Below are 26089 nucleotides of genomic sequence, written 5' to 3'. Positions count from 1 at the left end.
CCTTTGGATTCTTTGGATTCTGTGTCTCCCTCTCTCTCTGACCCTCCCCCACTCGCACTCTGTGTCTTTCTCTCTCTCAAAAGTAAATAAACATTTAAAAAATAAATAAGTAAAACAAAAATCTCTTTGGCGTAAGGTAGGGATTAGATCATGATTTACCCATCCACTTCCTAGCCAGTTTTCCCCCACGTTCACCATCAATACAGGCAAAAATGTGACAGCCTTCTAGAATCATCTACAAGAGTGGCACAACTTTGCCTTCTGTCCCCTGTGTTCTAATTACACCAGTGCAGTAGATGCAACACAGCCTCATGTGATCATCCGAGATAAAGATGAGGCATTAAAGCACAAACAAGTGACTCATTTTAATGGATTTGCTTCAGACGAGAGAAACCTGTAATTTCTCTTAGGCGTGCTTGATGCACCCATTGTGGAGTGAATCACACACTTACACAAGCCTTGAAACCCTGGGCGGTTTTACTTCTCAGATAGGCTTCTCACAACAGGTGGCTGTTTTGCACTGGGGCCTCTTGGATTTCCCTTTCAAAAATGGAGAAGAGAGATCACAGCCACTGAAGGGGGGAGCATGAGAGGTGCAAAGGCAGGCACGCATGATGGTGGGGCACAGCGGTGGGGAGCTCAGTGCCGACTTCCCTGCTGGGCTGCTAGATTTCCTGGATGCGGTGAGTACACATGTCACAACAAACTCTTTCTCCTACCGAAGACCGGACTGTTTTGGCATGCATTCCGGGATGGGGAAAATGTGTGATTTATGGTGGTATTGTCTGGAATGCTTGATTGCTGCAGGAAACTTCCCTAACATTATTTACAAGTTGGCTAGCTCAAGGTTAACGTATTTCCTAGATCTCTTTTGTGTTTGTTTTTCTTTCAAAAAGCATTTGTCAGGGTCCAGTTGCTCACTCCTAGCAGTGAAAATGCAAAGCACCAGGCGATTAGACTCTCTGTTCTCTGATTGTCCCTTGCTGGATAAAGTGGATGAGCAAAGCAGCTTTCGATTGCCTTCCTTTAGGCTCATTGTAAAGTTGTGTGTGTGTGTGTGTGTGTGTGTGTGTGTGTATAAATAAATATATAATTAAGCATTCTTTAGTAGTTTCTTCTTTTAATGGGGCTGATAAAGCTGTCTTTATACCAACTTAAGACATTTCCTTCAGTTACTGCTGAAACCTCTTTGCAAAGGCATCTACCCTTGTTTTGAGTGGTCTATAGTACCTTTGATGACCTATCTTCCTTATATTCTGAGGACAAGTGTGGCCTTTCAAGTGTGCGTCCTAAGGTGCTATTTTGTGTGTGTTGCAGTACTCCAGCGAACTTTCTTCCTGGAACAGAGCAATTGCCCCGTCTGTCAATTACTTTAAAATCATATAAATCTCAAGATAGTTGGCCAGATGCTAGATCCCTTCCGGACTCTGAAATCAAGTGATTCTTGAAACTTAACAGCATCTGAATCCAGACCGCAACTCTCAGAAAAGATACTGGGCTACAAAGAGATGGGCTGGAAGCCATCTAAAATAGGCGGGGATAAGATGCTTCTGATTCTAATAGATCTTTTGTATCTTTCTTTCCTCCAAGGCTCCTTATGAAACAGCTCCTCCATGGCAAGGGACAGCTGGTAAGAGTGACTGAATCCATCTGATTGCTGAGATCAAGAACACGCAAACAACTTGTTTAGCCATCCGACTATATAACCAGAGTTCTAATTACACCAGCGCAGTAGATGGGATGCACGGTTATGAAATTCAGCTGAAGGGAACAAAACACACACACCCCAACATGTGGGTCAGCAGACTCTAAGGTCCTCACCCTCAGTTAACCTTTCTGAACTGGTTCTTCCCATCAAAGGGATTGGCCAAGGAGTGTGAGGTGAGTTGCTGCCTGGAAGGTTAGCCAACAAGTGGGTAGGCCCTCCCTCTCACCTTGGGGTGAAGTTCACGGAGGGGAACCCGTTGGGAAAGGGTCCACTTCGTTTGCAAATATTCCCACCCAGCTCACCTTAGGGTGTTCTGTGTGGAGGGGTTTGAGAGATCACGGCTTTCAGCGCGTTCCTTCCTGGTTGACTGTGGTTACCATTCCCAGGCTGTGCCTTCTTAATTTGCTTTGAGAGTCCTGATGCTAGCCCTCGCACGGCGTGTCCAGGCAGGTGTGGGGTGCCTCCGTTTCATGAGTCATTCCCCACAACCCACCCCCTGCTAGTGCATATCAGAAACAAGCCCTAGGACCCAGGCAGACTAATTGTATTATTTAATTCCAAGTCATTCAGAAACTCAGCTCTTAGGACAAGGGAGGTGGGACAGATAGGAGACGGTGTTTCGGAACAGCTGGGGTCCCCTAGGTCTGTTCAAGAAAGTGTTTTGTGAGTTCTGACTGTGGAGACTGGGCAGAAAGGATGGCTGCCTGCCATGCCTGTGGCAGACATCACTAATCTGGCAGGACGTTGTTCTTCGCTGCACCTGGATGGGACCTCACCATCCTGTGTCACATAAGGTTCCAGGTAATATAACAAAAAGGTAGGCTAGGAGCATTTCTTTCTTTCTTTTTTTTTTTAATTAAAAAAAGTTTTTTTAATGCGTATTTATTTTTGAGACAGAGAGAGAGAGAGAGCATGAGCAAGGAGGGGCAGAGAGAGAGGGAGACACAGAATCTGATGCAGGCTCCAGGCTCTGTGCTGTCTGCATAGAGCCCGATGCGGGGCTCGAACCCATGAACCGCAAGATCATGACCTGAACCGAAGTTAGATGCTTAACCGACTCAGTCACCCAGGCACCCCTGGCAGCATTTCTACTTAAATCACCAGGTTTCAAAAGCATCTAGAGTTGCAAATATGCTCATCTTCCCCTCTAAGATAGAGAAGTTGCCTTGTGATTTTTAAACAAAAGCTTCAGAAATTGGCATCATTCTCTGCATGGGTCATTCACTGATCCATCCATTTATCCAACACATGTTTATTGGGTATCAATTATGCATCTCACAGTCCGCGGGGTGCTGGGGACAGAGAAGTTATCCTTCTGTGTTCGCCTCCTGACTAATGACAACCTGATTTTTTGGTCCTAATCTGCCAAATGCAGGCTAACTTCTCTCAGGCTCTGGGGCTGGGAGGATCGAGTGTTGTGCTCTGCTAACCCCTTGTCATCAGGGCCTCGATGACACAGTGGTGCGGGAGGCATCTATTGATGTGACTGAGCCACTGGGACTACTGGGTCTAGCTAACTACATTGTCATCAGCCTCTGGGGCCAGCAAAGGCTATTCTCGCTCTCTCTCTTTGAAGTGATGCTCTGTTAGAGCAGAGAGTCTGGCTTCCATTCAATGGCCTAGAATTGCTGTTTATTCTCAAGTGAAAGACAGAAGTGGATGGTAGCCGGTAATTCACGCTTTTATAAGGATGCACAGGGAAAGAGAGGCAGGTTGGGGAAGCAGGGGGGAGGAATTTGGGATGCTACTTTTCTAGAACCTGAGAAGCTGCCAATGCAGGCTGCTTGTTGCTTCCACCTCTGAAATAGGTCATCTTTCAGGCACTTTGGGAACAAGATGCAGGCCTTGTTTCTTCCTAAGCATCAGATGACCCTTTATTTACCTAATTACCATGGAGGCCTCAGGCACAAGTTCTGCATCTTGTTTTCTCCTCCTCTTTTTAATTATCCATTTCTGAGTCTGCCTTCCCCTTCCTGTGATCATCCCCAACATCTGACTGCCACCCACCCCATCTGTGCCTGCCTTTCCTCAGCTCTCCAGCCGGAGCATTATGTTTCAGGATAATTCTGACTCTTTTCACTGTTGAAGATGACCTCTCCACCGCCTCCTTCTTTCAGGATTCACTGAAGGCTAGGTCTGTTCCTCTCGGCTGCGCTGCTTTGGGTCACGGTGAATGACCTTCTATGAAGGTATTAGCATAGGGACTGGCCTGTGGTAGACGCCCAACAAATGCTCATGGAGCCTGAGTCTGGGTGAATTAACGTGTTCCAAGATGACATATGGTCCTCGAACAACAGCCTTAAATTCCCCCAGAGCACTTGAGATGATAGCGTAAATTTGGTCCAATTGGGATGAAACAGGTCTTTTTGCCACAAGGATACCCAGAAACCGTGTCATGCATATATGTATGTGTGAGGGGTTGGGGGTGCTGGTGCTGGCACGGTCTCCAAACCATTTGACCATGGAACCCCTTGGTGTTTTATGAGACTCGCGTTCCACAGAAACCCACTTCAGGACGCAGTATCCCGGCCAAACGCAATTAACGCGAAACTCTGTAGTGTTTGCCTACTAGGAAGAAAACAGGCAGATTTCCTGAAATCACAGAACACTTAAGTCAGTGTATAAAAATGCCTTCAGCGTCAGGTTTTTCTTCCATTCTTTTAAAATTCAACTTTGGTGCCTGCTACGAACTTGGCAGGCAAGCGGGGGATGATGTGTGTCAACCCTAGGCATAAATATGTGTTGTTAGAGCGCTATTCTGTCAGAGTTACTGCTCACTATTTTTATGTTCCCCCACCAGGGACTAGGATCTTGATGTAAATAGCCAGTGACAGATCTTCCCAACAAAGTGTTTTCCTGCCGCCATACCCAAGGGGTTTAAAGAGGCAGGGATTTTATGAAAACACACGATTTTGCCGTTAAACTGAACACACTGTTAAACCAGAAGTCAATAAATGGTACGGAGGTAATTTAAGCATACTGGAGATAGAATAACTCTGGATTCTCCAGGTAGGATAGGACCTGGCATTGACTCCAGGCTCTCTTCGCTAGGAAGTACCAGACCCTTGGGCCAGGCAAGTTGTCCTTGAATAGATTCACACTGGAAAGCTGCCTCTTTCGGTACTGTCCGTGTTTTTGCTGATGTTCTTTTGGACAGTCCACTCGTGTCACATTTAATATTTAGATTTTGTGTCCTTGTTCTTTTCCTCATTATTTCAAGAGGTCACTTATCACATGCAGACACTGTGCTGGGTATTGGAGAAGTACTTTTCATTTGCAGAAAATTTTTAGCTTGGCATTACGCAAAACTCAAAGTTCACTTTAAGTCTTTAGCAATGGTTCATCTCAGAAAGTATGTTTTTTCCATTTTGTCCTATGAAATATCAGCCTCGGATTATGAATTATTCTGGAAATGCTTCTTTTTATTTTTTAAGTCTCCATTTTCAGAGCCGTAAAGCTCTGGCTCATAGTGTTCCGTGCAGAATGCTCTGGATTTTGGCTTCGGCTATCCAAATTGTGATAGGATGGATCCCATTCTACTCTTTCTGGTGAGAAGAGAAACAATCCAGTTGGGGCTAACTTGAAAACATTTATCCATCCGACCCATCCCTGCCAATCAAAATGGACAAAAATAAGAATGCGGTGACTCCTCTTGGGTAACGTTATTAAACATCCCCCCCCTTCCCATTTGTCATAATTGAAGGAAATTTACCATACAATTATCAGACAGAATGGTAGATGGGTTGCGTACATCAGACTATATGAACGTGGTTGATGGAATAGCAAGTTTATCAACCAAAACTCTCCAAACAGCTAGTTGTGCTCAGTTCAAAGTTTATGTTTCTTATGGTCATGCTTGTGATTTCACACTGCATATGGATTGTCTGCTAGTAATTTTTTTCTTAAAAAAATGAATGTATCATTATTTCATAATGTTCCACATAGAGCATAATGATCTACAGAAAAGGCCGTGACTATTGGATCCTTTCCTCTCTGAACACTTTTGGGAGCTGTGGACTTAGAAGTCCTAGCACTGGTTGGGAAAACAGTTTTGGACTTCCTAAATCACATCACATCACATCACATCATTGTGCCAGATGTCTGATTTTCTCCCAGCAAGATTAAGTTTAAAGCAAACTTCTTATATTGAAAACTGTACACAGTAAAATCTTCCTCCTGAAGCCTTAGATAGCAGGCGTTCTTATTTATAAGTGGCCTCCTGTGGGCTTGCCTTCACCCATTTTGCTGTGCATTCCAAACCATGCTCTCCAGGTGGAAGAGAATTGCATTTACTCTCAGCACCAGTCCTATTATTTGACCCTGAATGTAGGTATCTTTTTTCCCCGATGAATGCATCTTGGGAAGGAGATTTCGACAGAATTGTGAAAAATAGGAAAGAGAATAGACCAAAGGGACCACTTCAGTGGGAGAAGTGAACGATTTTCGATTTGATAATGAAAATGAATCTTTTAGTCTGTATTTCTACCTCTAAGATTGTAGGTCACAATCCATTAGAGGTTGTGGAGTCAATTTAGTGGGTGGCAACCAATTCCTGAAAGAATGTCAGGTAGAGTGGAATGCAAGATAAAAATCACAGACATCCAGAGTGTCTTGCTCATAGATGGGAAGGATAAGTAATTTTACATAAAAGTTTTTGAAATATAAAGATTACGTATTTTTCAGTTTTATGTAGGCATCTCTACATATAGGTGTCTGTACACAATGAGTCATGATGTAAGATCTTTTTTTTTTTTTTATTGTGTCAGGATAAAAAAAATTTTGAAATCCACAAGTATATATGTGAAACATATGGATACTTCTAAGACAACTTATTCTGGTTCTTCTGGTATTTCCTTTTGTGATGACAGTTAAAAATCTACCCTAAACAATATTAATATTGCAAATTGCTTAGTGTATTAATCCACCAATTTGCTGCATACATGAGAACTTCTTTCAACCACTCCTGTAAGATCATGAATTCCACACACATATCCCAACAACTATGCAAATCCATTACCGCACTTTGCCTGTCATTCTGCCATGTTTCCTTTCCCTTGCTCAGACTTGCTCTGCAAGATGACAGTATAAGTCAAAATACTTTCCCTATATGTTCATTGGTTAGGAACTCAAAGAATTTTAAACTCAAAGATAATTTGGAAGCCTTCCTGTAAATGCCTGTGGCTCATCGTCTCATGCAAAGGCTCACTGGAGTCATGAAAGTCCATCTTAGTCTTGACTCCACCTAGGAAGGGTTTGATCCCTGATCACTGAGTTTTGTTTGCTCCCTGGCTACAGATTGCCTGGTGGGCCTAGATGGATCAGAATTCGTTCATCTCCATTGGAGCATAAAGGGATTTATGTTTGCTGAGGCTCAGTTTCTGCCTCATGTGCAGCATGTAGATGATCTCTCTTCTCACTATTGCTTTGATGTGTCTGTATTCCCCACTGGACATCCTTAATGGAAATGACAGCAACCTTTATTTCCATACCCCAGCGGCTGGTACAGTGCCTGGCAAATAGGAGGCACTTGAAAAAGGGTCATTGGTAGAATAAATAATCACCCTACGTTTTATGAAATGAGTGAGAAAGAAAATGGGATCCGTGAAGGTCAAATAGTTCATCAATAGCATAAATATGATAACAACTTAACTCATGCTGACTCTAAGACCCATGGTATTTTCACTTTGCTGCATTTGTACTACCAAGAAAATCATTCTAAGGAACTTTGTTTCCAATAAATGGTCTTAGTTTCCACTAGCCTATAAGTATGATGGTGATGGTCATGATGATGTCCATGAATTCCAACTGTTGTAAAGATGCATTCTCGGAGATCTGTCTTTGCAAGGTGGGACTATCAAGTAAAAGGCTTCACCACAAGAAAAACATTTGTAACCATGTGTGGTGACAGATGTTAACTAGACTTACCTATCATGTCGCAAAAATACAAACATCAAATCATGATATGTTTCCATTAATGTAATGTTACATGTCAATGATATGTTAAAAAAAAGAACAAACAGGCAAGAAGCAGACATAGAGAACAGAGAATTATCTTCTAGTGCTTCCAGTTTCTCTGAGTAGTAGTTGATCTATCTATGAGAGAGTTTCTGTGCTTGTTCCAGTAGCAGACAATAGTGTATATTCATTTCATTTTAAGTTACTTGACTCCATATGCCTAGAGAGACAGTACACTGTAGAACAGTTGTTCTCCACGGAGGGTGATTTTCTCTCCCAGGGCACATTTGGAGATATCCGGAGACATTTTTGGCTGTTACTACTAAAGAGGAGGCTGCTCCTGGCATCTGGTGGGTAGAGGCCAGAGATGCTACTATATATCCTACAATTTACAGCACAGCCCCCCCAAAACAAAGAACTATCCAGCCTACAATGGTACCATTGCCGAGAGATTCTGCTCTCCAGCTGCGCCCTCTGGGTTGAACTCTGGGCTCCAGCATTTTTTATCTGAGTGAACTTGGCTCATAGCTGCTCAACACTTTGTACCTTAGCTTCTCCACAGGTACAATGAAGACAGTAAAGGAAGCGCTCAGAACAGTGACTAAGAAGTAAAAGTTCTTGAGAAATGTTACTATCACAGAAAATTATCAATTAAATGACCAGAAACGATGTCTTGGTGAACATGTATCTTTCCTGGTGCTTCCATCATTCCCATGTATTATTTGTAGAAAAGTTAACATTTGAGAAAAAGTCTTTCTTTTTTTCTTTTCTTCCTTCCTTTCTCTCTTTCCCTTTCTTTCTTTCTTTCTTTCTTTCTTTCTTTCTTTCTTTCTTTCTTTCTTTCTTTCTTTCTTTCTCTTTTTACATGTTAGCTAACTTGAAAGTAGATATTGGTGTTCTTTCTTAGAGCAGGACGTTTTGGAGTGCATATCTCAGAGTATCCTGTAGGGTCACCATTGTTAGTCGGCTAAGTTTTGCATTGTTCGGCCTTATCACCTTCAGCTGGATCCACCTTCATTCTCCTGCAGGTGAAGATCCTAATGTGTGAAAAATGAAGTCCCAGGAAACGATGCTTTGCTGTTTAATGTTATTCCTGGCCACGGAATGTTCTCACCACTATAGATCCAAGGTGCGCATAAAAGTAAGTTTGATCCGTTCTTACGTGGTCCCGTAGAGAAATCTGTCAGTTTTCCCAGATAGCTAAATTTATGATACAGGACATGATTTTAAATAAATGTTCAAATGACTACAGTTTTAGTCTTGCTAATAGTTTTTTGTTTTTGTTTTTTGTTTTAAAGGGAACAAAGAAACGTTGAGAGGTGGCTGGGCCTTGCAACAGTATATTTGCAGGGTGTGACATGGAACTATAGGAGAGTAGGAAAATGACTTTTCAAGCCCCAGAGAATGTAGACAGGCAGCCATTGGGAGGAGGAAGTACCAGCCTGGCAGCTACTGATTCAGCTCCAGACCTTAACTTTCCTTCTCATTAGCTGCACAAGTTGCTTTCCTTCTCTGAGTCTTAATTTCCTTATCTGTAACCTACAGGGTGGTTTTTTTTTTTTTTTTCATTTAGATAATGTTTATAGCCCTTTATAGCTACAAAAGAGTTTGTGATTTTATTATTGTCACCTACTGATTATTCCTAGCATCTGCTCATCTCTACCTTTCTGGGGGATATAATGGTATCTGGAGGGTCATATAAGCTCCATTTCATAGTTACAGTTAATACAGATGGAGACCAGCTTAGTGTTACAATTGCTACATCTGTGTTCTCCCTAGGTACTTCAACTTTCCAGGGGCCCCTGGGTGCCTCAGTCGGTTGAGCATTGGACTCTTGATTTCAGCTCAGGTCATGATCTCATGGTTTGTGAGATCAAGCCCTGCACTGGGCCTGTGCTGACAGTGCTGAGCCTGCTTGGGATTCTTTCTCTCTCCCTCTCTGTCTCTGCTGTTCCCCCATTTGCACTTTCTCTCTCTCTCTCAAAAGAAACTAAAAAAAAAAAAAAAAAAAAAAAAAGAGTAATGTTCATTTTTTTTTTTTTAAAGTTTTCCAAAATATGGATTCAGTCCATTAACCTGACTTCAGAGCCCAAGTGACCACTGGCAAGCTTCTAGCTCTCATCAGAAAATAGTTTGTTCTTTGTCTGTGCTCACCTCTATGCTTCCCTCTGCAAGTTCCCATGATGTCATACATGGATGCCAGTTTTCTGGCCTAGTCCTGAACACGTTTTTACTTCATATCCACATGGAGCCTCTATGTTGAGATGAGAGAGGAGAGTCTAGTAAAGCGGACCTTTGGGAATTTATGTTTTACAGGATGGAGATAAATATCAACATCCTGAAGGGAAACTCAAGACTGGAACGATACAAGGTATGTGTCAACAGAACAGTCTTCTTCCATATGGAGACTGGACAGAGTAAAGGAAGACTTGGCTGTGGCCAAGCATGTCCCAGACCACAAGCTTTCAATTAGAATAACAGTCTCTCTTTCTCTGACCTCCCGTGCTCATGCTCTGTCTCTCTCTGTCTCAAAAATAAATAAAATGTTAAAAAAAATTAAAAAAAAAGGGAGTGACTGGGTGGCTCAGTTGGTTAAGCGGCCGACTTCGGCTCAGGTCATGATCTTGCAGTCCGTGAGTTCGAGCCCCGCATCGGGCTCTGGGCTGACAGCTCAGAGCCTGGAGCCTGTTTCAGATTCTGTGTCTCCCTCTCTCTCTGACCCTCCCCTGCTTATGCTCTGTCTCTCTCTGTCTCAAAGATAAATAAAACGTTAAAAAAAAAATTAGAATAACAGTCTCTAACAAGTTCTCATTGTTTACCAGTATTGATAGACTCACTGACAATTGTACATTATCTATGACATAGTCACTGATGCAATTCAGCAAATATTCACGTGTGTTCTAGAGTAGAAGGCAAGTGTTCACTTTAAAACCCCGAAGGGAAATGTGTTTGAACTAATGAGCTCACAAGGCAGAAGAGGGAACAGGACAGAATTCCTTCCTTCCTACAAAGATATTTTCAGAATGCTTAAATGTATGTAACACTGGTTCTGAGAGGTCTACTGAAGTGATGTAAGATAGGTATCATGTTGGTGAGACTGGTTGCTCTCAAGAAGTCAGAGATAAACTATGGAGATAATCATGCTATGATAGTGCAAACATGTGGTTCTCCCCCAAATAGTAGAAATAACTGGATTCTCCACAGACATGGCCAACTATATTTTTAGCCCAAACACATCTCTACATAGATGCAGAATTGAGAAAAGAGAGAGAAAGATAGGTAACCTTCATTGAGTATTTATGACAACAGCGTTCTAAGTGCTGGGCAGGATGCTATTTCCTTCAATGTTTGTAACAAGACTGTGGCATTGCCTCCAATTGTCTGGATAAAGAAATTGAGAAGCACTCAGCTTAAATAACTTGCCAAACCAGAGGCAGTTGAGTAGATGGTAAAGAAAAATGCAAACTTACTTGTTTCCTTTCTCCATGAATGGAGTCAACCATGGAGCTGTCCCAGCCGCAAATATAGGTGCATCCCTTGACTCACGGCCAATTACTCACTATATCTTATTGATTTCAACACCTTACCAGCTCTCATTATGATCTACCTCTTTTCATTCCACTACCACTCTCCTAAGGCAATTCTTCCTGGGACTACTTCAACAACTTCATTCTTGGGCTCCCTGCATCAAGTCAATCCACTTTGCCCCAGGGCCAAATTAGGCCTGCCACCAGGTTTTAGAAATAAAGTTATATTGGAACACAGCCATGCCCATTTATTTTACGCATTGTCTTTGATTGCCTTCATGCCACAAAGGCAGAGTTAAGTAGTTCTGACGGAGACCACATGGCCTTCAAGGCTGGAAATATTTACTCTCTGGCCACAGTTGTCATTTAGCAATTAAAAATATGGACTGCCTCATTAAGCTTTCGTGTCAGACAAACAATGAAGGATATTGCATGGGTCATGTGTATATTAAAAACTTATTCATTGTGTAACTGAATGCTTTCAGTGGATCGCTGTTGTTTGTGGATTCTGTATTTGCAAATTCTCTTGCTCATTGAAATTCATTTGTAACCCCCCAATCTCTACTCATAATGCTTTCTGGATCATTCACAGACAGAAAAAAAAATAATTTGAGTTAGCTAAGGTGCAAGTTCCGAGTCAAACGAGGTGGATCTCTGCCTTCTTGTTCCAGGTCTCCTACTCTAAACAAGTGTTCTTTTTGTGGTGTATGTAGTGCCCTATGTTTTGCCTTTTGCGCTTTTTGTTGGTGATTTTTTTGGTGATTGGTGCAGTTTAAAATGGCTCCTGAGGGTAGTTCTGGTGTTCCTAAGAAGCCTGTCGTGTGTCTTAAGGAGTAAATGCATGTGTTAGTTAAACTTTGTTCCTGTGCTGTTATGAGCGATGATGCTATTGACCATGAGTTCAATGCTAATGAATCAACAACATAAATAAGGTGTCTTTAAATAGAAACACACAAAACAAGCCCATATACTGACTGGTTGATGAAAAGGCTGTGAGGAGAAGCTCGTAAGAACCTGCCTTGATTTCCCCTCATTCGATGCTTGTGGCAGTAGAACATAATTACCGCAAATAATGAGAATCGAGTGTACCTGAAAAATAAAATCAATATTTAACTGGGCTTCCTGTATTTTATCTGGCAACTTTATCTGGCCCTTTACAGAAAATTTGGCTGCCTACACTATCTTTAATTATCTTTCAAAAGCAACTCCAATCATGTTTTCTGGTAACCCCCACATTAGCACAGAATTTAAGGTCCTTCATGCCTTGACCTCTGCTTACTTCTCCCATCGTTATCTCTTGCTACACTCTGCTCAGATGCTCTGATCTAGCCTTTCTGTATGACCTGTGATCTCTACTTTCTATGTGCTGTTCTCTCTGCCTAGACATCAGCTTTGCAGTCTGCCTGGTAAGCCTTACTTGGTGCTGAGGACACTGTTCAATGTCACCTCCTCTGAAAAGCAACCCCCCAATCTCTGGAATGTTAGCTGCCTCTGTCAGAGTGCAGAAATGCTGAGTAGCCTCCTCCCCTTTCCTTTTCAGAGAAATGCCGTGGACCTTGCCTCACTGCTTCCAACTGCAGCCAGCCTTGTGCTCAGCACTTTCGCGGAGAAATAGGATTTACATGTCATCAAAACAAGTGGCAAAAATCAACTGAAACGTGTACAAGCTTATCTGTGGAAACATTCTTTAAGGTGATGCATTTGCATATTATTGGCTTCTGGGGCTCATAGCCCAGGATGTGGTAAAGGCATTCTTCATGTGTTCTGTTCAGCACGACAATAAATCTCATATCTGGACTCGGGAAAATGGTTCAGTGGGTGAAATTTGTCTCTTCTCCTTCCTTACCCAAACTCTCTGCTACTCTTCCCTCCCCCCCCCCACTCCCTTCTTCTCCCTCTCAGAATCTTTTCTAAAAATAAGATCTGAAACTCATTCACACAATGGTGAATGCTTACAGGTTCAAGAGTGAGCTCTAAAGATGGATTTGTGCTTACTTTCTCCTAATTAGTGAACTCGAAACTTCTTGAAATTACACTTTAGCAATTCTTTGTTTGACCTGCCAACCTCCAAAAACCCATTCCCCACCCCACCCCTAAATTCCATGGGACCCCCCCCTTTAAAAAAATCGAAAAGGCAAATTTTGTTTTTAGAATCTCTCCACATCTCTGGAGAAAACTGTCTTGCTATCATACTCGAGTTAAAATCACTGTCCTGGAAGCAACAGGTCAGTATCCTGATCTCTGGGGCAATTTTGGTGGAACCTCTGGTCTGTGCGTGACTCCACCTTCCTCTTGGTCTTTTCGGGCATCCCAACGACTTTTCAGGACCACTTGCTTCTCTGTTTTCCCCATGTGGCTTATTGTGCCTTTAGCTCCTTTACTCTGATATATGTTAGGTTCTTAATCACATTTGAACAAAGAAACTTTGTTTTTTTATTTTTGTTTTTTTATTTTTTTTTTAAAAAACAGGACTTCAATAGTGCATTACGCCTTTCCGTAGCCGCAGCATCCGTCCCTCTGTATGTTCTTGACTTCCGAGCTCCAGAGCCCCTGGAGAGTGTAGCCCAAGGAATCCGCAGGAACTGTCCAGTTGATTACGCCTGCATAATTGATGTTGTGAAATCATCAGAAGCCACGTCTGGAAACATTGCATTTATAGTGGAGTTATTACGAAATATTTCTACGGATTTGTCCGACAATGTTACCCCAGAGAAAATGAAGGTATTCTTTGTTCGTTTCATTGAAAAAACTGACAGTCTTCTTCTTCTTCTTCTTCTTCTTCTTTTTTTTAAAACAAATCTTGCATTTAAACAGTTTCAAGGGTACTCTTCAGGGTACAAGGTATGCCAACCACGGCAACCATAACAATGATGGGCATTTTATTTCAGCCTGGTGTGTCAATTCACTCTAGTTTATGGAAGTGTTCGAGAAGTTAGCACATTTTTAATACATGTTTTTGTACAGACTATTTTCAAGGGAATGTCACAAAAGGATGGCTGTGAACAAGACTGTGTCTACTCTAGTGTTGCCCAAATTTCATTCTGTAGAACATAATTATTTCGAGAAATGTTAACGGAGATTTCTGTACATAGCAGATGTAGGAAGTCTGGGTTAAACAAAGTTAAGCAGGTTTCCTTATGGCGGGACTTTTTAGAACCTTTTATATGTTAACGAAGTTTGGCCCTCTTTATAAGAGTAGGGGATATTGGGATGTGGCACACAGTATTTCTGAAATTTAGGTTTTTATAGAATCTATTCCCAATTCCCTCCATTAAACAATCATTGCTATCTCACGGGAATCTTGGGTTATAGAGACTGCAGTTTACAAATGCTGCCCCAGGGCACATAATAAAGCAAGTAAACTATACCTGTGACTTTTATTTGAGTTTAATTATTGTTTCACTTTTTTGCCTTCTCTGCAGGCTTATTAGCATGAAATTCTAATAAACAGGGAATTTGAAGAAAAATTTGTTAAATAAGATCAGATCGTTTGATCTTTACAAGTTTCAGATTTTAGAAATTGACTTTCTACAATAATGTGTAAATCCTTAGTGTAAATTTCCACTTTTGTCCATTGCAGAGTTATAGTGAAGTGGCTAACCACATCCTCGATACAGCAGCCATTTCAAATTGGGCTTTCATTCCAGACAAAAATACCAGCTCGGATTTTTTGCAGTCAATGAATCTGTTTGCAAGGCAACTCCACATCCACGAGGATTCTGAGAACATTGCAGATGAACTCTTCATTCAGACAAAGGGGTTTCACATCAACAATGATACCTCAGAGAAAAAGTTCAACTTCTCTACGAGCATGAACAATATGACAGAGGGTATCATAGGAATGATAGAAATTCCCAGGCAAGAGCTGTGGAAGTTGCCACCAAATGCATCCCAAGCCATTAGCATAGCTTTTCCCACCTTGGGGGCCATACTGAGAGAAGTCCACCTGCCGAATGTGAGTCTTCCTAGACCTGTAAATGGTCTCGTCCTTTCAGTGATTTTACCAGAAAGATTGAAGCAAGTCTTACTCACCTTTGAGAAGATCAATAAATCCCAGAATGCCCGGGCCCAGTGTGTTGGCTGGCACTCCAGGAAAAGGAGGTGGGACGAAAATGTGTGTGAAACCACGCTGGAGATCATGAACAAAGTAAAATGCCAGTGTAACTACACTGGCATGGTGATGTCCTTTTCCATTCTGATGTCCCCCAAATCTGTTGACAGCAAAGTCCTGGACTACATCACCTGCATTGGGCTCAGCGTCTCCATCTTTAGCTTGATTCTTTGCCTGATCATTGAAGCCGCTGTGTGGTCCCGGGTGGTTGTGACAGAGATATCCTACATGCGTCACGTGTGCATCGTCAACATAGCTGTGTCGCTCCTGATTGCTAACGTGTGGTTCATCATAAACTCTAACTTTCACAAAAAGGCCCAGGACTCCAAATGGTGTGTCGCACTGACATTTTTCAGCCACCTTTTCTACCTCTCTCTGTTTTTCTGGATGTTCTTCAAAGCACTGCTTATCATCTATGGGATATTGGTTGTTTTCCGTAGGATGATGAAGTCCCGCATGATGGCCATCGGCTTTGCCATTGGCTACGGGTGCCCGTTGGTCATTGCTGGCACCACAGTTGCTATCACAGTCCCGGAGAAAGGCTACATGAGACCCGACGCCTGCTGGCTTAACTGGGACAACACCAAAGCCCTTTTGGCATTTGCCATCCCAGCCTTGGTCATTGTGGCCGTGAACCTTGTGGTGGTTTTGGTTGTTGCTGTCAACACTCAGAGGCCCTCTATTGGCAGTTCCAAGGCTCAGGATCTGGCCATAATTATGAGGATCAGCAAAAATGTTGCCATCCTTACCCCATTGCTGGGACTGACCTGGGGTTTTGGAATAGCCACGCTTATAGAAGGCACTTCCTTGATATTCCATATAATCTTTGCCCTGCTCAATGCTTTCCAGGTAAGTTCCAAGAGGGAGACTTATTTTTACTAATTATTATTATTAATTGTCTTACTCATAAGATATTTTTATTTCATAATTTCTTATTCTGGCTATACAACAAGCTATGACTATGATTTAAAAATATAGAATACAAAACGTTCTTTTTAACTCTTTCCATGTCTTAGTGACATTTGGCTGTGGCCTCCCTTACCCTCTTGGTTGTCAAGTTGGATTTAGCTGATCGGGCTGGTTAGGTGGGCATCTCCTTCCTTCCGTCCTCCCTGATCCTTCCTAACGGTTCAATGTCAGAAGAAGGTTACCTTCATTTATCAAAGACTTGTCTTTGGCCAAAGATGTGTGAGTCTACACTCACATCTAATGCCTCAAAACAAGCACAGTTTTTTATCCTTTTTCAAGGAGTTTAGGGATTCAGTGAAACAGTCGTTTTCCATACTATGGAGAGAGAACCCTTGCCATTCTCTTTGAATGTTAACCAGTGAGGAGCTCTTACACCTCTTCCCTGCTTTCGCTGTGAAATAAATGTAGGCTGCGATTCCCTGAAATGGATCTTGCACATGTTGCCTGATCTTAGAGATGTCACTTTTCTCTGGGCCTCGGCCTTCTCCTTAGTAAGATAAAGATATGAATCTAAAATCCTCTATATTGTCTTTATCTTGCTTTAACCACACTTGGCTTGGCAAAATGATCCCTCTAAAAATTGTTGTACTCTATGTGACTACTGTGCATGTGCTTTTGGGAAGCCGTCGCTAGCCAGACCACTTTTTATACCTACGAATAATAGCAAATTGGGCAAGTTCATATCCTTAGTTAGGCTTTTAATCAGGGCTTGGCCAACTACGGCCTGCTGCCTGGTTTTGTAAGTAGTATTACTGGAATAGAGCCATACTCGTTTGTTTGCATTTTGCCTATGGCTGCTTTTGAGCTGCGATGGCAGAGTTGGCTAGCTGTAACAGAAACTGTAGAGCTCAAAATATGCATTACCTGGTTTTTCACAGAAATAAAATTTCCAACCACTGCTTTAAATATATAAATATAACTGCTTAGTAAAGCAACAATGTATTCCTATAGCATGTCCCTATTACCCTATTTTAAAACGTTATATAAAACAGAAAGCAGGCTTTTAAGAAATGCCAGCTCAGATCAGTTATATATCTTACTCATACATTCTTCAATAACTGTGGAGAACATTCCACTCTTTCCCTTGCATGGCTTTTAAGGAGAAACCTTTGACTTATGGTTTTTTTTGTTTTTTGTTTTCTTCGTCTTCTTTTTTTTAATCAAAAGCTCTTGGACTCATGTAAATCTCCCCAAGTCTTGAAGTTACTTTGGTGACTGATGATCTCATTTTATTTTATTTTATTTTTGACTTTGCAACTTAATTAAACCCTGAACGTTTTATTCTGTTTCTTTTTCAAAAGAAAAACACTGAAAAACTTTTAGGTAAATACACTCCAACTTTTCTTAGCAAGCTTTTCCTGTGACTCACATTTAAAAATTTCAGTCTTCTGAGTAGTGTTTCTTTGCCATGAAACTATCCTCAGAAACCCAGACTCCTTCCACTCTCATGGAAGGATGCAGAATTTTCTTAAAGTGCAACTTCCACCATTTAGAAAGATTGACTATCGATTATTATGACTTCATAGGAAACCAAAGAATTTAAACTTGAACAGACCCTGGCATTTTATATTTCTGTGATTTTCTCTCTTTTATATATAAACTTATTCCACCAGCTCAGAGGCCCTGCTATTTCTTGGCTTTTAATTCCAACTGAAAGTAAACTATAATACAGGTTTCATTTCTCAAGACACCTTCCATGATTGTCACTGTGAACTACAAGATTCCATGTCATGTTGTGTCATGTTGCTGTTATTATGAGTAAGATCAGCTACTTAAGGTTTGGAAAGTAAACAGATACAATAATGTAGAAAGTACTCTCCTCCATATGTAGCCACTCAATAAATATCAATAACTCTCATGCACAGACATGAAGGTGATCCTTTTTCTTTGAGGTACAATCACAGAGAATACTTGCCAATGCGTTTTTATCTGCATCAGTAGAAGCTGAAGTTTCTAGTACCTAATAACTGTCCTTGAAGACATCTAGAAGAGTGATATTAAAATAACAGTTGGGATATTGTCTGCCTAACAGTCCCTCATACTTCGGTTGAATTTTGCCACAGGGATTCTTCATCCTGCTGTTTGGAACCATCATGGACCACAAGGTAATTTGAATTTGTTTCACTCACTGTAAACATTTTCACACGGCTCAGGTAGCAGGGGGATGAAGCAGCTTTGAGAAGAAAGCCTGGTCCCTGGGTGTGAATTTTATGGGGGTGCTTCAGGCATCAGCTTAGAGGAGGAAAGCAGAGAACTATACTCCTTCCTTTCCTGCATTTAATCAAGTCAACAGGAGGTGGTGTCTGAGTGTATCTAGAAGAATAAAAACCATAACCAGAATTTTAACTTTAATCGTAAATCCAATTATAATGACACCTCAGCATTTATTGGCTAAGCATAGTGTTTCTGACGTTGCTTCTGCCAGGGTTATTGGTCTCGAAGTTCTGGGTTTTGGGGATGTTGTCGTTTCTTCACTGTCCTTGCTTCTTCAGATAAGAGATGCTTTGCGGATGAGGATGTCTTCACTGAAGGGGAGATCAAGGGCAGTAGAGGTAAGCCCTTCCTCTCAGTCTCAATACTTAAGGGTCAGTGTCCTCAGCAGAGTCATGAAGAGACAAATATTATAGCTTAGTATTCAGGATTTGTTAGCAAAGAGAATTATTAGGACATGCATTCAATCATTCATTTCTTCACTTGACAAATTTGGAGTATCCTGCTAAAGCTTCAGGTCAGTAGAATATCCCTCTCAAGAGAATTTTCCACCTTGGATGTATTTCAACTTGACATCTGGATCGTTGAGATGGGACAACATGAAACCAGGGTCGTAGACTCATAAAACTAGAGCTGGGAAATGAGAGATGAGTTAGAAATGAGACTCTAGTCCAACCTAGTCATTTCATAGGTAAGGAAACCAGGACCCAGTGTACTTATGAGATTTGCCCGAAGTCTCCCAGAGAATCATGGGAGTTAGCGTGCTCCTTTCTCAAGACTCTTCAGTAAGCCACATTCTTGGGCTGAAGTACATGTATATTGATCTTGAAGATGACTTTTGACCAAGCTGTCTGTCTTGTAAGGTACCAACTAAAATTACCATCATTGTTATATTAGTTAGAAAGAAGCCATTTACTCAACCAACAGTTTCTTAATAAGAGCTACTTTCTTAATAAACAAACAAAAAATTTTCTGCACACATTGAGAGTCAGCATTTATAGTTAGCTACTACTGAGTGTGACTTTTGGTACCATAGTCCATCAATTCTGAGATAGGCATTTTCTTCACCTTGTAACAATTCTAAAATTGGAACGTGTCTTACAGTCAGTGGCATGTCATGATTTAATTGGTAAGATTTTTTTCCTTTCTTTTTCTTAGTGGAATAAAAAAATAATGATGTGGCTTACAATGTTAGGTTCAGTGAAATATGATAATTTAATTCTGTGTAGCTGTGTCAGTTTGGGTACTTCTTTTCATGTTTCCATTTTTACATATTTATATCTCTAGACAAGCATATACATAAATATGAATACATTTTGTCAATCCCCTTATTCACTGACATCAGTGTTCCTTTTTCCCTCCCATTTAGAATGCATCATTAAGCCCAACCAATGGATCCAAATTAATGAATCGGTGAAAATGACAGGTGAGTATTAAAAACTCAAGGAGAAGCTTTGCTTGCAAGTTGTGACAAACTCCTTAATGTTCCTTGTGAGCACACTATTGCCTACGATGTGATGCAGGAGTGAGGTGGGGAGGGAACAGGAGGATATATCTTTCAGAGATTAAAAACTTCTTCATTGCTCAGTGCATAAATGAAAATATGCACATATTTAAAACCTATGTCATCTCAGTTTACATGCCATATCTTTTTTTTTTTTTTAAGTTTTAATTTAAATTCCAGTTAGTTAACATGGGGCACCTGGGTGGCTCAGTCAGTTAAGCATCTGACTTCGGCTCACGTTATGATCTTGCGGTTCACGAGTTCAAGCTTCACATCAGGCCATCGGGCTCTGTGCTGACAGCTCAGAGCCTGGAGCCTGCTTCAAATTCTGTGTCTCTCTTTCTGCCCCTCTCCCACTCATGCTCTCTCTCTCTCTCAAAAATAAATAAACATTAAAAAAATTAAAATAAATTCCAGTTAGATAACATAGAGTGTAATATTGGTTTCAGGTGTACAATACAATGATTCAACACTTCCTTACGACACCCAGTGTTGTCACAAGTGCACTCCTTAATCCCCATTGCCTATTTAGCCAATCCCTCCACCCACCGTCCCTCTGGTAACCCTCATTTTGTTCTAATAGAGTCTGTTTCTTGGTTTGCTTCCCTCTCTCTTTCTCCCATTTGCTCATTTGTTTTGTTTCTTAAATTCCACATATGAGTGAAATCATATGGTGCTTGTCTCTCTGACTTACTTTGCTTAGCATAATGTTCTCTAGCTCCATCCACGTCATTGCAAATGGCAAAATTTCATTGCTCTTTTATGACTGAGTAATCCATTATCTGTCTATCTGTCTATCTGACTTCTTTTTTATCCATTCATCAGTCAACGGACACTTGAGCTATTTCTGTAATTTGGCTGTTGTAGATAATGCTGCTGTAAACATTAGGGTGCATGTATCACTTTGAGTTACTATTTTTGTATTCTTATATGACCAAATCTTGGGAATCCTTTTCTTTCCTCAGTGAGAGGATGATATCATCGCATCTGTACTGATGTAGCAACACCCTTACTGTCTACGGCACTCAACACACCCTAATTTCATCTTGTCAGTGAGTGGTGACACTTAGAATAACCTCATTGTTTAGAAGGAAGCCTTAATTGATTGAAATCACAAAGCAGCAAGCCTGTCTCTCCCTAATGAAGTGGGAGCCCAAAATCATCCCTAAGGGGGTGTGGGTAGAACTGTAGCAAGTTAGCTGTCTAACAGCCAACCTATAAGACATATTTCTCCACAGGTGAAATGGAAGGAAAACAAATATTAGGCATCCACGAAGGGCAATTAGTCGCAGCATGGCAGCCAGAAGCCTGAGAGGTAGTAGCGGGGTGTGGGCAGGGGTGATCAATCTTGGTAAGGTCTTCATGGCCCTTGTACATGGATATAGATGAGTCTCAGATTTTTAAAAAAAATTTTTTTTAATGTTTATTTATTTTTGGGACAGAGAGAGACAGAGCATGAACAGGGGAGGGGCAGAGAGAGAGGGAGACACAGAATCTGAAACAGGCTCCAGGCTCTGAGCCATCAGCCCAGAGCCCGACGCAGGGCTCGAACTCACAGACTGCGAGATCGTGACCTGAGCTGAAGTCGGATGCTTAACCGACTGAGCCACACAGGCGCCCCTCAGATTTTTTTTTTAAACACCATCTGGCGGCAGGCACATCTCCTTCTACATTTCATTCTCTTTCTGAGTCACAGCCGACTATTGAACAATGGGGCAAAGCAAAGAGTTGAAACAACCGCATGGCATCAAAGACATTCTAAGTTGGTAGGATCATGAAGGGACCTGCTGTGTTACAGGTCCCACAAACCCACGTTGTGCTGCTGTGCGACATTGGTGCACGGTCCCGGGAGAGGGTGGGAGAGAAAGAGGGCTTTGTCATATACGTTGACAGGCATGTGTGTGGGGCCGGGAAAACACCACCATACTATTCTTTTAAAAAAAAATTTTTTTTAACGTTTATTTATTTTTGAGACAGAGAGAGACAGAGCATGAACAGGGGAGGGACAGAGAGAGAGGGAGACACAGAATCTGAAACGGGCTCCAGGCTCTGAGCTGTCAGCACAGAGCCTGATGTGGGGCTCGAACGTGATCACGGACCATGAGATCATGACCTGAGCCGAAGTCGGACACTTAACCGACTGAGCCACCCAGGTGCCCCCATACTATTCTTAATTAATCTTCCTTACATTTGGGTTTTTGTATTAGAACTTTAAAGGGGGGAAGGAGGGATATTGTAGAGTTTTAAAAAAGTTAACTCTCCCACCTCTGCCCATTTCCTAGTCTAAAAAGTTCCTCCATAGCGGAACATGACTATAACATTCTTGATTAGTCACTAATCAAGAGGTGATTCAGATGACCTGTAAAAGCTGACCTTTCCATCAAGGTCCCAGTTTGACCTGTTTTCTGAAGTTCATTAGATATCTCAAGGGGAGGAGGCTCTGCCTCCTGGGGGGTACTAAATCTAACCATCCTAGAGAAGACAGGCATGGTTGAAGTCTAATCTCTAGCCAGTTGGGCATACCTGGTTGGCTGTAGTAAAAACTGGAGAAAACCAGTAGAATCCAGGATCTGGGCTGCACGACTTCCTGGAATCGGGGAGGTGCATAAAGCTTCCACTGGTACTTGGGGGAAGTGTAGGAAGGAGATGGGAATGCACTAACAGCTCCCCAAAGAAATCCTCAGCACATGATTCTTCAACTTCTGTTATTTAAAAATATTTTTTTTTAATGCTTCTTTAGTTTTGAGAGAGAGAAAGCAGGGAAGGGGCAGAGAGAGAGAGACGAAGACCCAGAATCTGAAGCAGGCTCCAGGCTCTGAGCTGTCCGCACAGAGCCTGACAGGGGGCTCGAACTCATGAGCTGTGACATCATGAGCTGAGTCGAAGTCGGGTGCTTAACCGAGCCATGCAGGCTCCCCCTTCAACTTCTGTTTTTGAACCTGTGAGGTGGGGGATGAACCGAGGATCGCATTCTTTCAGTGTGTCCTCCACAGGTGGCTCTGTGCCTATTGAATTTTGTCAGGAATTGGAGCTGTGCCTTTTAGATCTGGATGGATGTGAAACCAGAAAGATCAGGAACAGCAGCTGTCACTGGGGCAGGCCGTCTTAGGGGCCTAACAAGTTAGAGGTCAGGGACAGGAAATTTACAGCAAGCGAATGGAAACCCAGCAGAACCAGGGAGTTCTGTCAGCAGAGGGGCTGCAGCCACGGGTTAAGGGCAGAGTTACAGCTCAGCAACGCAGGGTGTTTGGTAAGTGCAAGTCAGGTTGCAGCCCAAGGCAGGGCCCAATCACAAGGAGAAGAGTAGTATTTCTGGCCTTGATCAGAATACAAAATCAAAGAGTGATGCAGTCTGAGGAGATGGGCAGGATTTCATTGTTGAGAAAGGGGGCCGGAAGTCATAATGGGACTTGCAAAGATTTGAGACCCTGAGCCTAGGGGGCAGCTCCTCATATCCCAGTGACCTCAGGTTTTATTGCTCTTGGAAATAAGGTCCAGCAAGTTTTGTCAGGAGGTCTTGAGGTCAGGGAAGGACTGCAGAGGTGTGGAGACCTGGCAGTTTGCTTCAGGTATAGATTCTAATTGGGGAAATCCCATCCTGGAGGCTGAGGAGGGAGGGAGAAGACGGTCTTCCCATGAAGCCAGCTGCACAGCGCCCTCTGCTGTTCATAGGAAGGGCGGGCCTTTGCTACAACCCAAATGGAGCCTGTTTTTACCCAGTGTTATTCCAGGGTCACCAGGAAGTCTCTTCGGTTCCTGTAAAATCTCTTCCACATATTTGTTTATGCCTGAATTCACCTCAAAGGATGCAGAACTCTTCATTCCGCAGTGGGAAATGAGACTGACTGAACAAATACCCCGAGGAAAGCAACAGCGTTTTCTGTGTTAAGTTGTCCATTCAGAGTAGCAGCCATTCCAGAGACCAAGCTTAGATAGCTGGAGAGGAAGAAAGGGCACCGAGCCCCGAGTTTAGGGCTAAGGGAGCAGCATGGAGAAGACAGAGGGTGCAGAAAAAATGAAGCTTGGTGGGGGTGGGGGGGTGGGGGGGGGAGGAACAGCCTCCCTACTGTGTGACTTTGAGGAGATTGTCCGTGCCTCGGTGCATATCCTCACCTGTAAAATGAGGCTAGTAATAACACATACCTCCCAGGATGGTTTCAGGGCTCCATGAGCTAACATATTAAGGACTCAAAATAACTCCTGATTCGAATGAGCAGTAATTGCCTGTTGTTCTTCCTGTTAACACGAGTTTTGACCATTTTGCCTAGGCCGCTCCATTCCTCATGGACGTTCCCTGTCTTGGACTGAGAGTTGAGGTCTGGGAGAGGGAGACTGGAATGCAGGGACAACCCGTGCTTCCCCGGAAGACTTTCTCTTCTTGCCAGGCGTGACAGTTAAGCTGTCAGGGTGAAAATGTTTGCTGAGGAAAAAGAATACCGTTTGGTGACGGGGCTTCAAGGAGGTAGAACCACTGACTCTGCCCATGACTTGCAAGAGCCCGGCTTCTTGATCAGCCTTGGCAAGATTAAGTCAAAGAGCCATTTTCTGACCTGCTGAACACGCCTGGGGCTCTACTGGACATTGTGTGCTTTCACTCCTAAGGCCTGCTCTGTGGCTCCATAGGCCCTGTCATTGTCACTCTGGAGGGATCCTGGGCACTTTGGGGGACGGGAGTTAGATCCAGTTTCAGGGGTAGGGGGTGGGCATGGGTGTTGGGGGTGGGGTGGCAGCAGAAATACTGAAGTACTTTGGAAACAGTTAAGTTATGGCAGGTTTCCTAAAGATAGGCAACAGAGGCAAAATAAAAGGTCTTTTAAACGTGCTTATTATTTTAGTCTATTTTAGGCCTTGAATAAAATAGTTTAACTGCTAGGGCTTTAGTTTCCTCATTTGTGAAACTTAAAAAAAATATTCTTGTAGGTATTGTTATTTGCGTGTGTGTGTGTGTGTGTGTGTGTGTGTGTGTGTATTTAAACCCCTATACATAAAACAGATTCTGGTTGTTACTTTACAAATAAAAATAAAAAACATTTACTTTTCACAGCTGGCTCATGTGTGAGTTCACTCAAGGTAGATGGCCCCAGTGTACCACAACATTCTTGGGTATCAGCCCTTTTATCAATCGACCTCAGCCCTTTGATCAGACACACAGGAGACCCGGGAATGTAATCCTATCATATGCTTACAAGGTGATAACCCGGGAAAACTTGGCAAACAGCATTACTGTCTTTCAGACATGCTCAGTGATATTTTTATCGCCAATTTTGGTTTTAAACAGTCAACTAGTCAATAGGTCTGAAGCTGGCCACATGGACATGAGTAGTGCAATTTGACCAAAGCAGAAGTCATAAAGGCCTGTTAAGTCATTGTTTTTCCACAACACACACACAAACAAGTACCTCTTTGCAGGCCTGCTTTCAGAGCCTTTAGTATTGGTAGTTTGGAACCGGGACAGGGACTGGTTTTGAAAGGGCGGGCCTATGCCGGCAGACTCCATCTTGTTCTGTGTCCTTCACCTAGACCACGCCTCCTCCCCTTGAGTAACCTCCCGCTCACCCGTTCAAACTTCCTGATCAAAACATGCCCAGCGACCTGCGTAACAGGACTCCGACCCTTCCCCAGCCAGTCGGCCGAGGCCACGACCCTTCCCCAGCCAATCGGCTGAGGCCACAGCCATTACCTCACCAACTGCCCCTAGACCCCTATAAAACCTTTGTGCTTTTGAAACTCGCTCTCTCTCCCGGGTATCTCACCGCTGCGTCGGTGCAGGTAGGGGACTGAGCTCGAGCTAGCTTGAATAAAGGCTCTTTTGCTTTTGCATCGGACTCGGCTCCCTGGTGGTCTTTGGGGATCACGGAATCTGGGCATAACAGTTTCAAATCGAACAGCAATTATTTTAGTGATGAAAAATCTCAGTCATTTGGAAATTGTGCCCCTCTCCTGAAATTAAAATAAATTATTCATAATGAGGGGCATGAACCTAACTTCCAGATTTATAAAATTTCCTGAATATTAATTTTTTGACCATATTTCCTTTTTGACTCTAGCCATTATGGAAACAACTTCTTACTTCTCTCAACCCCCCGAGATTTAGGAATTCCAGA

The 26089-nt window shown here is 42.5% G+C and overlaps 1 protein-coding gene across 6 annotated transcripts; it reads left to right on the top strand.

Moving 5' to 3' along the window:
* Positions 1–421: 421 nt before the first annotated feature.
* On the top strand, positions 422–24666 carry ADGRF4 (adhesion G protein-coupled receptor F4). 6 transcript variants are annotated; one of them, XM_053904819.1, is made up of 11 exons: positions 422–683; positions 1591–1630; positions 8692–8792; positions 9980–10034; positions 12731–12882; positions 13660–13911; positions 14771–16150; positions 18303–18375; positions 18763–18822; positions 19851–19907; positions 24254–24666. In XM_053904819.1, exons 3-11 carry the CDS (start codon positions 8715–8717, stop codon positions 24298–24300), a joined length of 2154 nt encoding a protein of 717 aa, XP_053760794.1. In that variant the 5' UTR covers positions 422–683; positions 1591–1630; positions 8692–8714; the 3' UTR covers positions 24301–24666. The 6 variants fall into 6 exon arrangements, with proteins under 6 accessions (XP_053760794.1, XP_053760793.1, XP_053760795.1 ...); XM_053904818.1 differs by having other exon boundaries at positions 1591–1881; XM_053904817.1 differs by having other exon boundaries at positions 423–683; positions 8692–8804.
* The last annotated feature ends 1423 nt before the right edge of the window (positions 24667–26089 follow it).

Source organism: Panthera pardus, unplaced genomic scaffold, assembly GCF_024362965.1.
Source record: "Panthera pardus isolate Hobbes unplaced genomic scaffold, ASM2436296v1 HiC_scaffold_17, whole genome shotgun sequence".
NCBI classification, from domain to species: Eukaryota; Metazoa; Chordata; class Mammalia; order Carnivora; family Felidae; genus Panthera; species Panthera pardus.
Note: the sequence above shows the minus strand (reverse complement) of the source record. Positions and strands in the feature narration are given on the sequence as shown.

What these genes read in the sequence shown, in the direction of transcription:
- ADGRF4 (XM_053904817.1), top strand. Translation starts at nt 8,715, where the DNA reads ATGAAGTCCCAGGAAACGATGCTTTGCTGTTTAATGTTATTCCTGGCC. An exon ending in GAACCATCATGGACCACAAG is followed by an intron (nt 18,376 to 18,762) that starts GTAATTTGAATT and finishes TTGCTTCTTCAG; the next exon opens with ATAAGAGATGCTTTGCGGAT. An exon ending in TGAATCGGTGAAAATGACAG is followed by an intron (nt 19,908 to 24,253) that starts GTGAGTATTAAA and finishes CATTTTGCCTAG; the next exon opens with GCCGCTCCATTCCTCATGGA.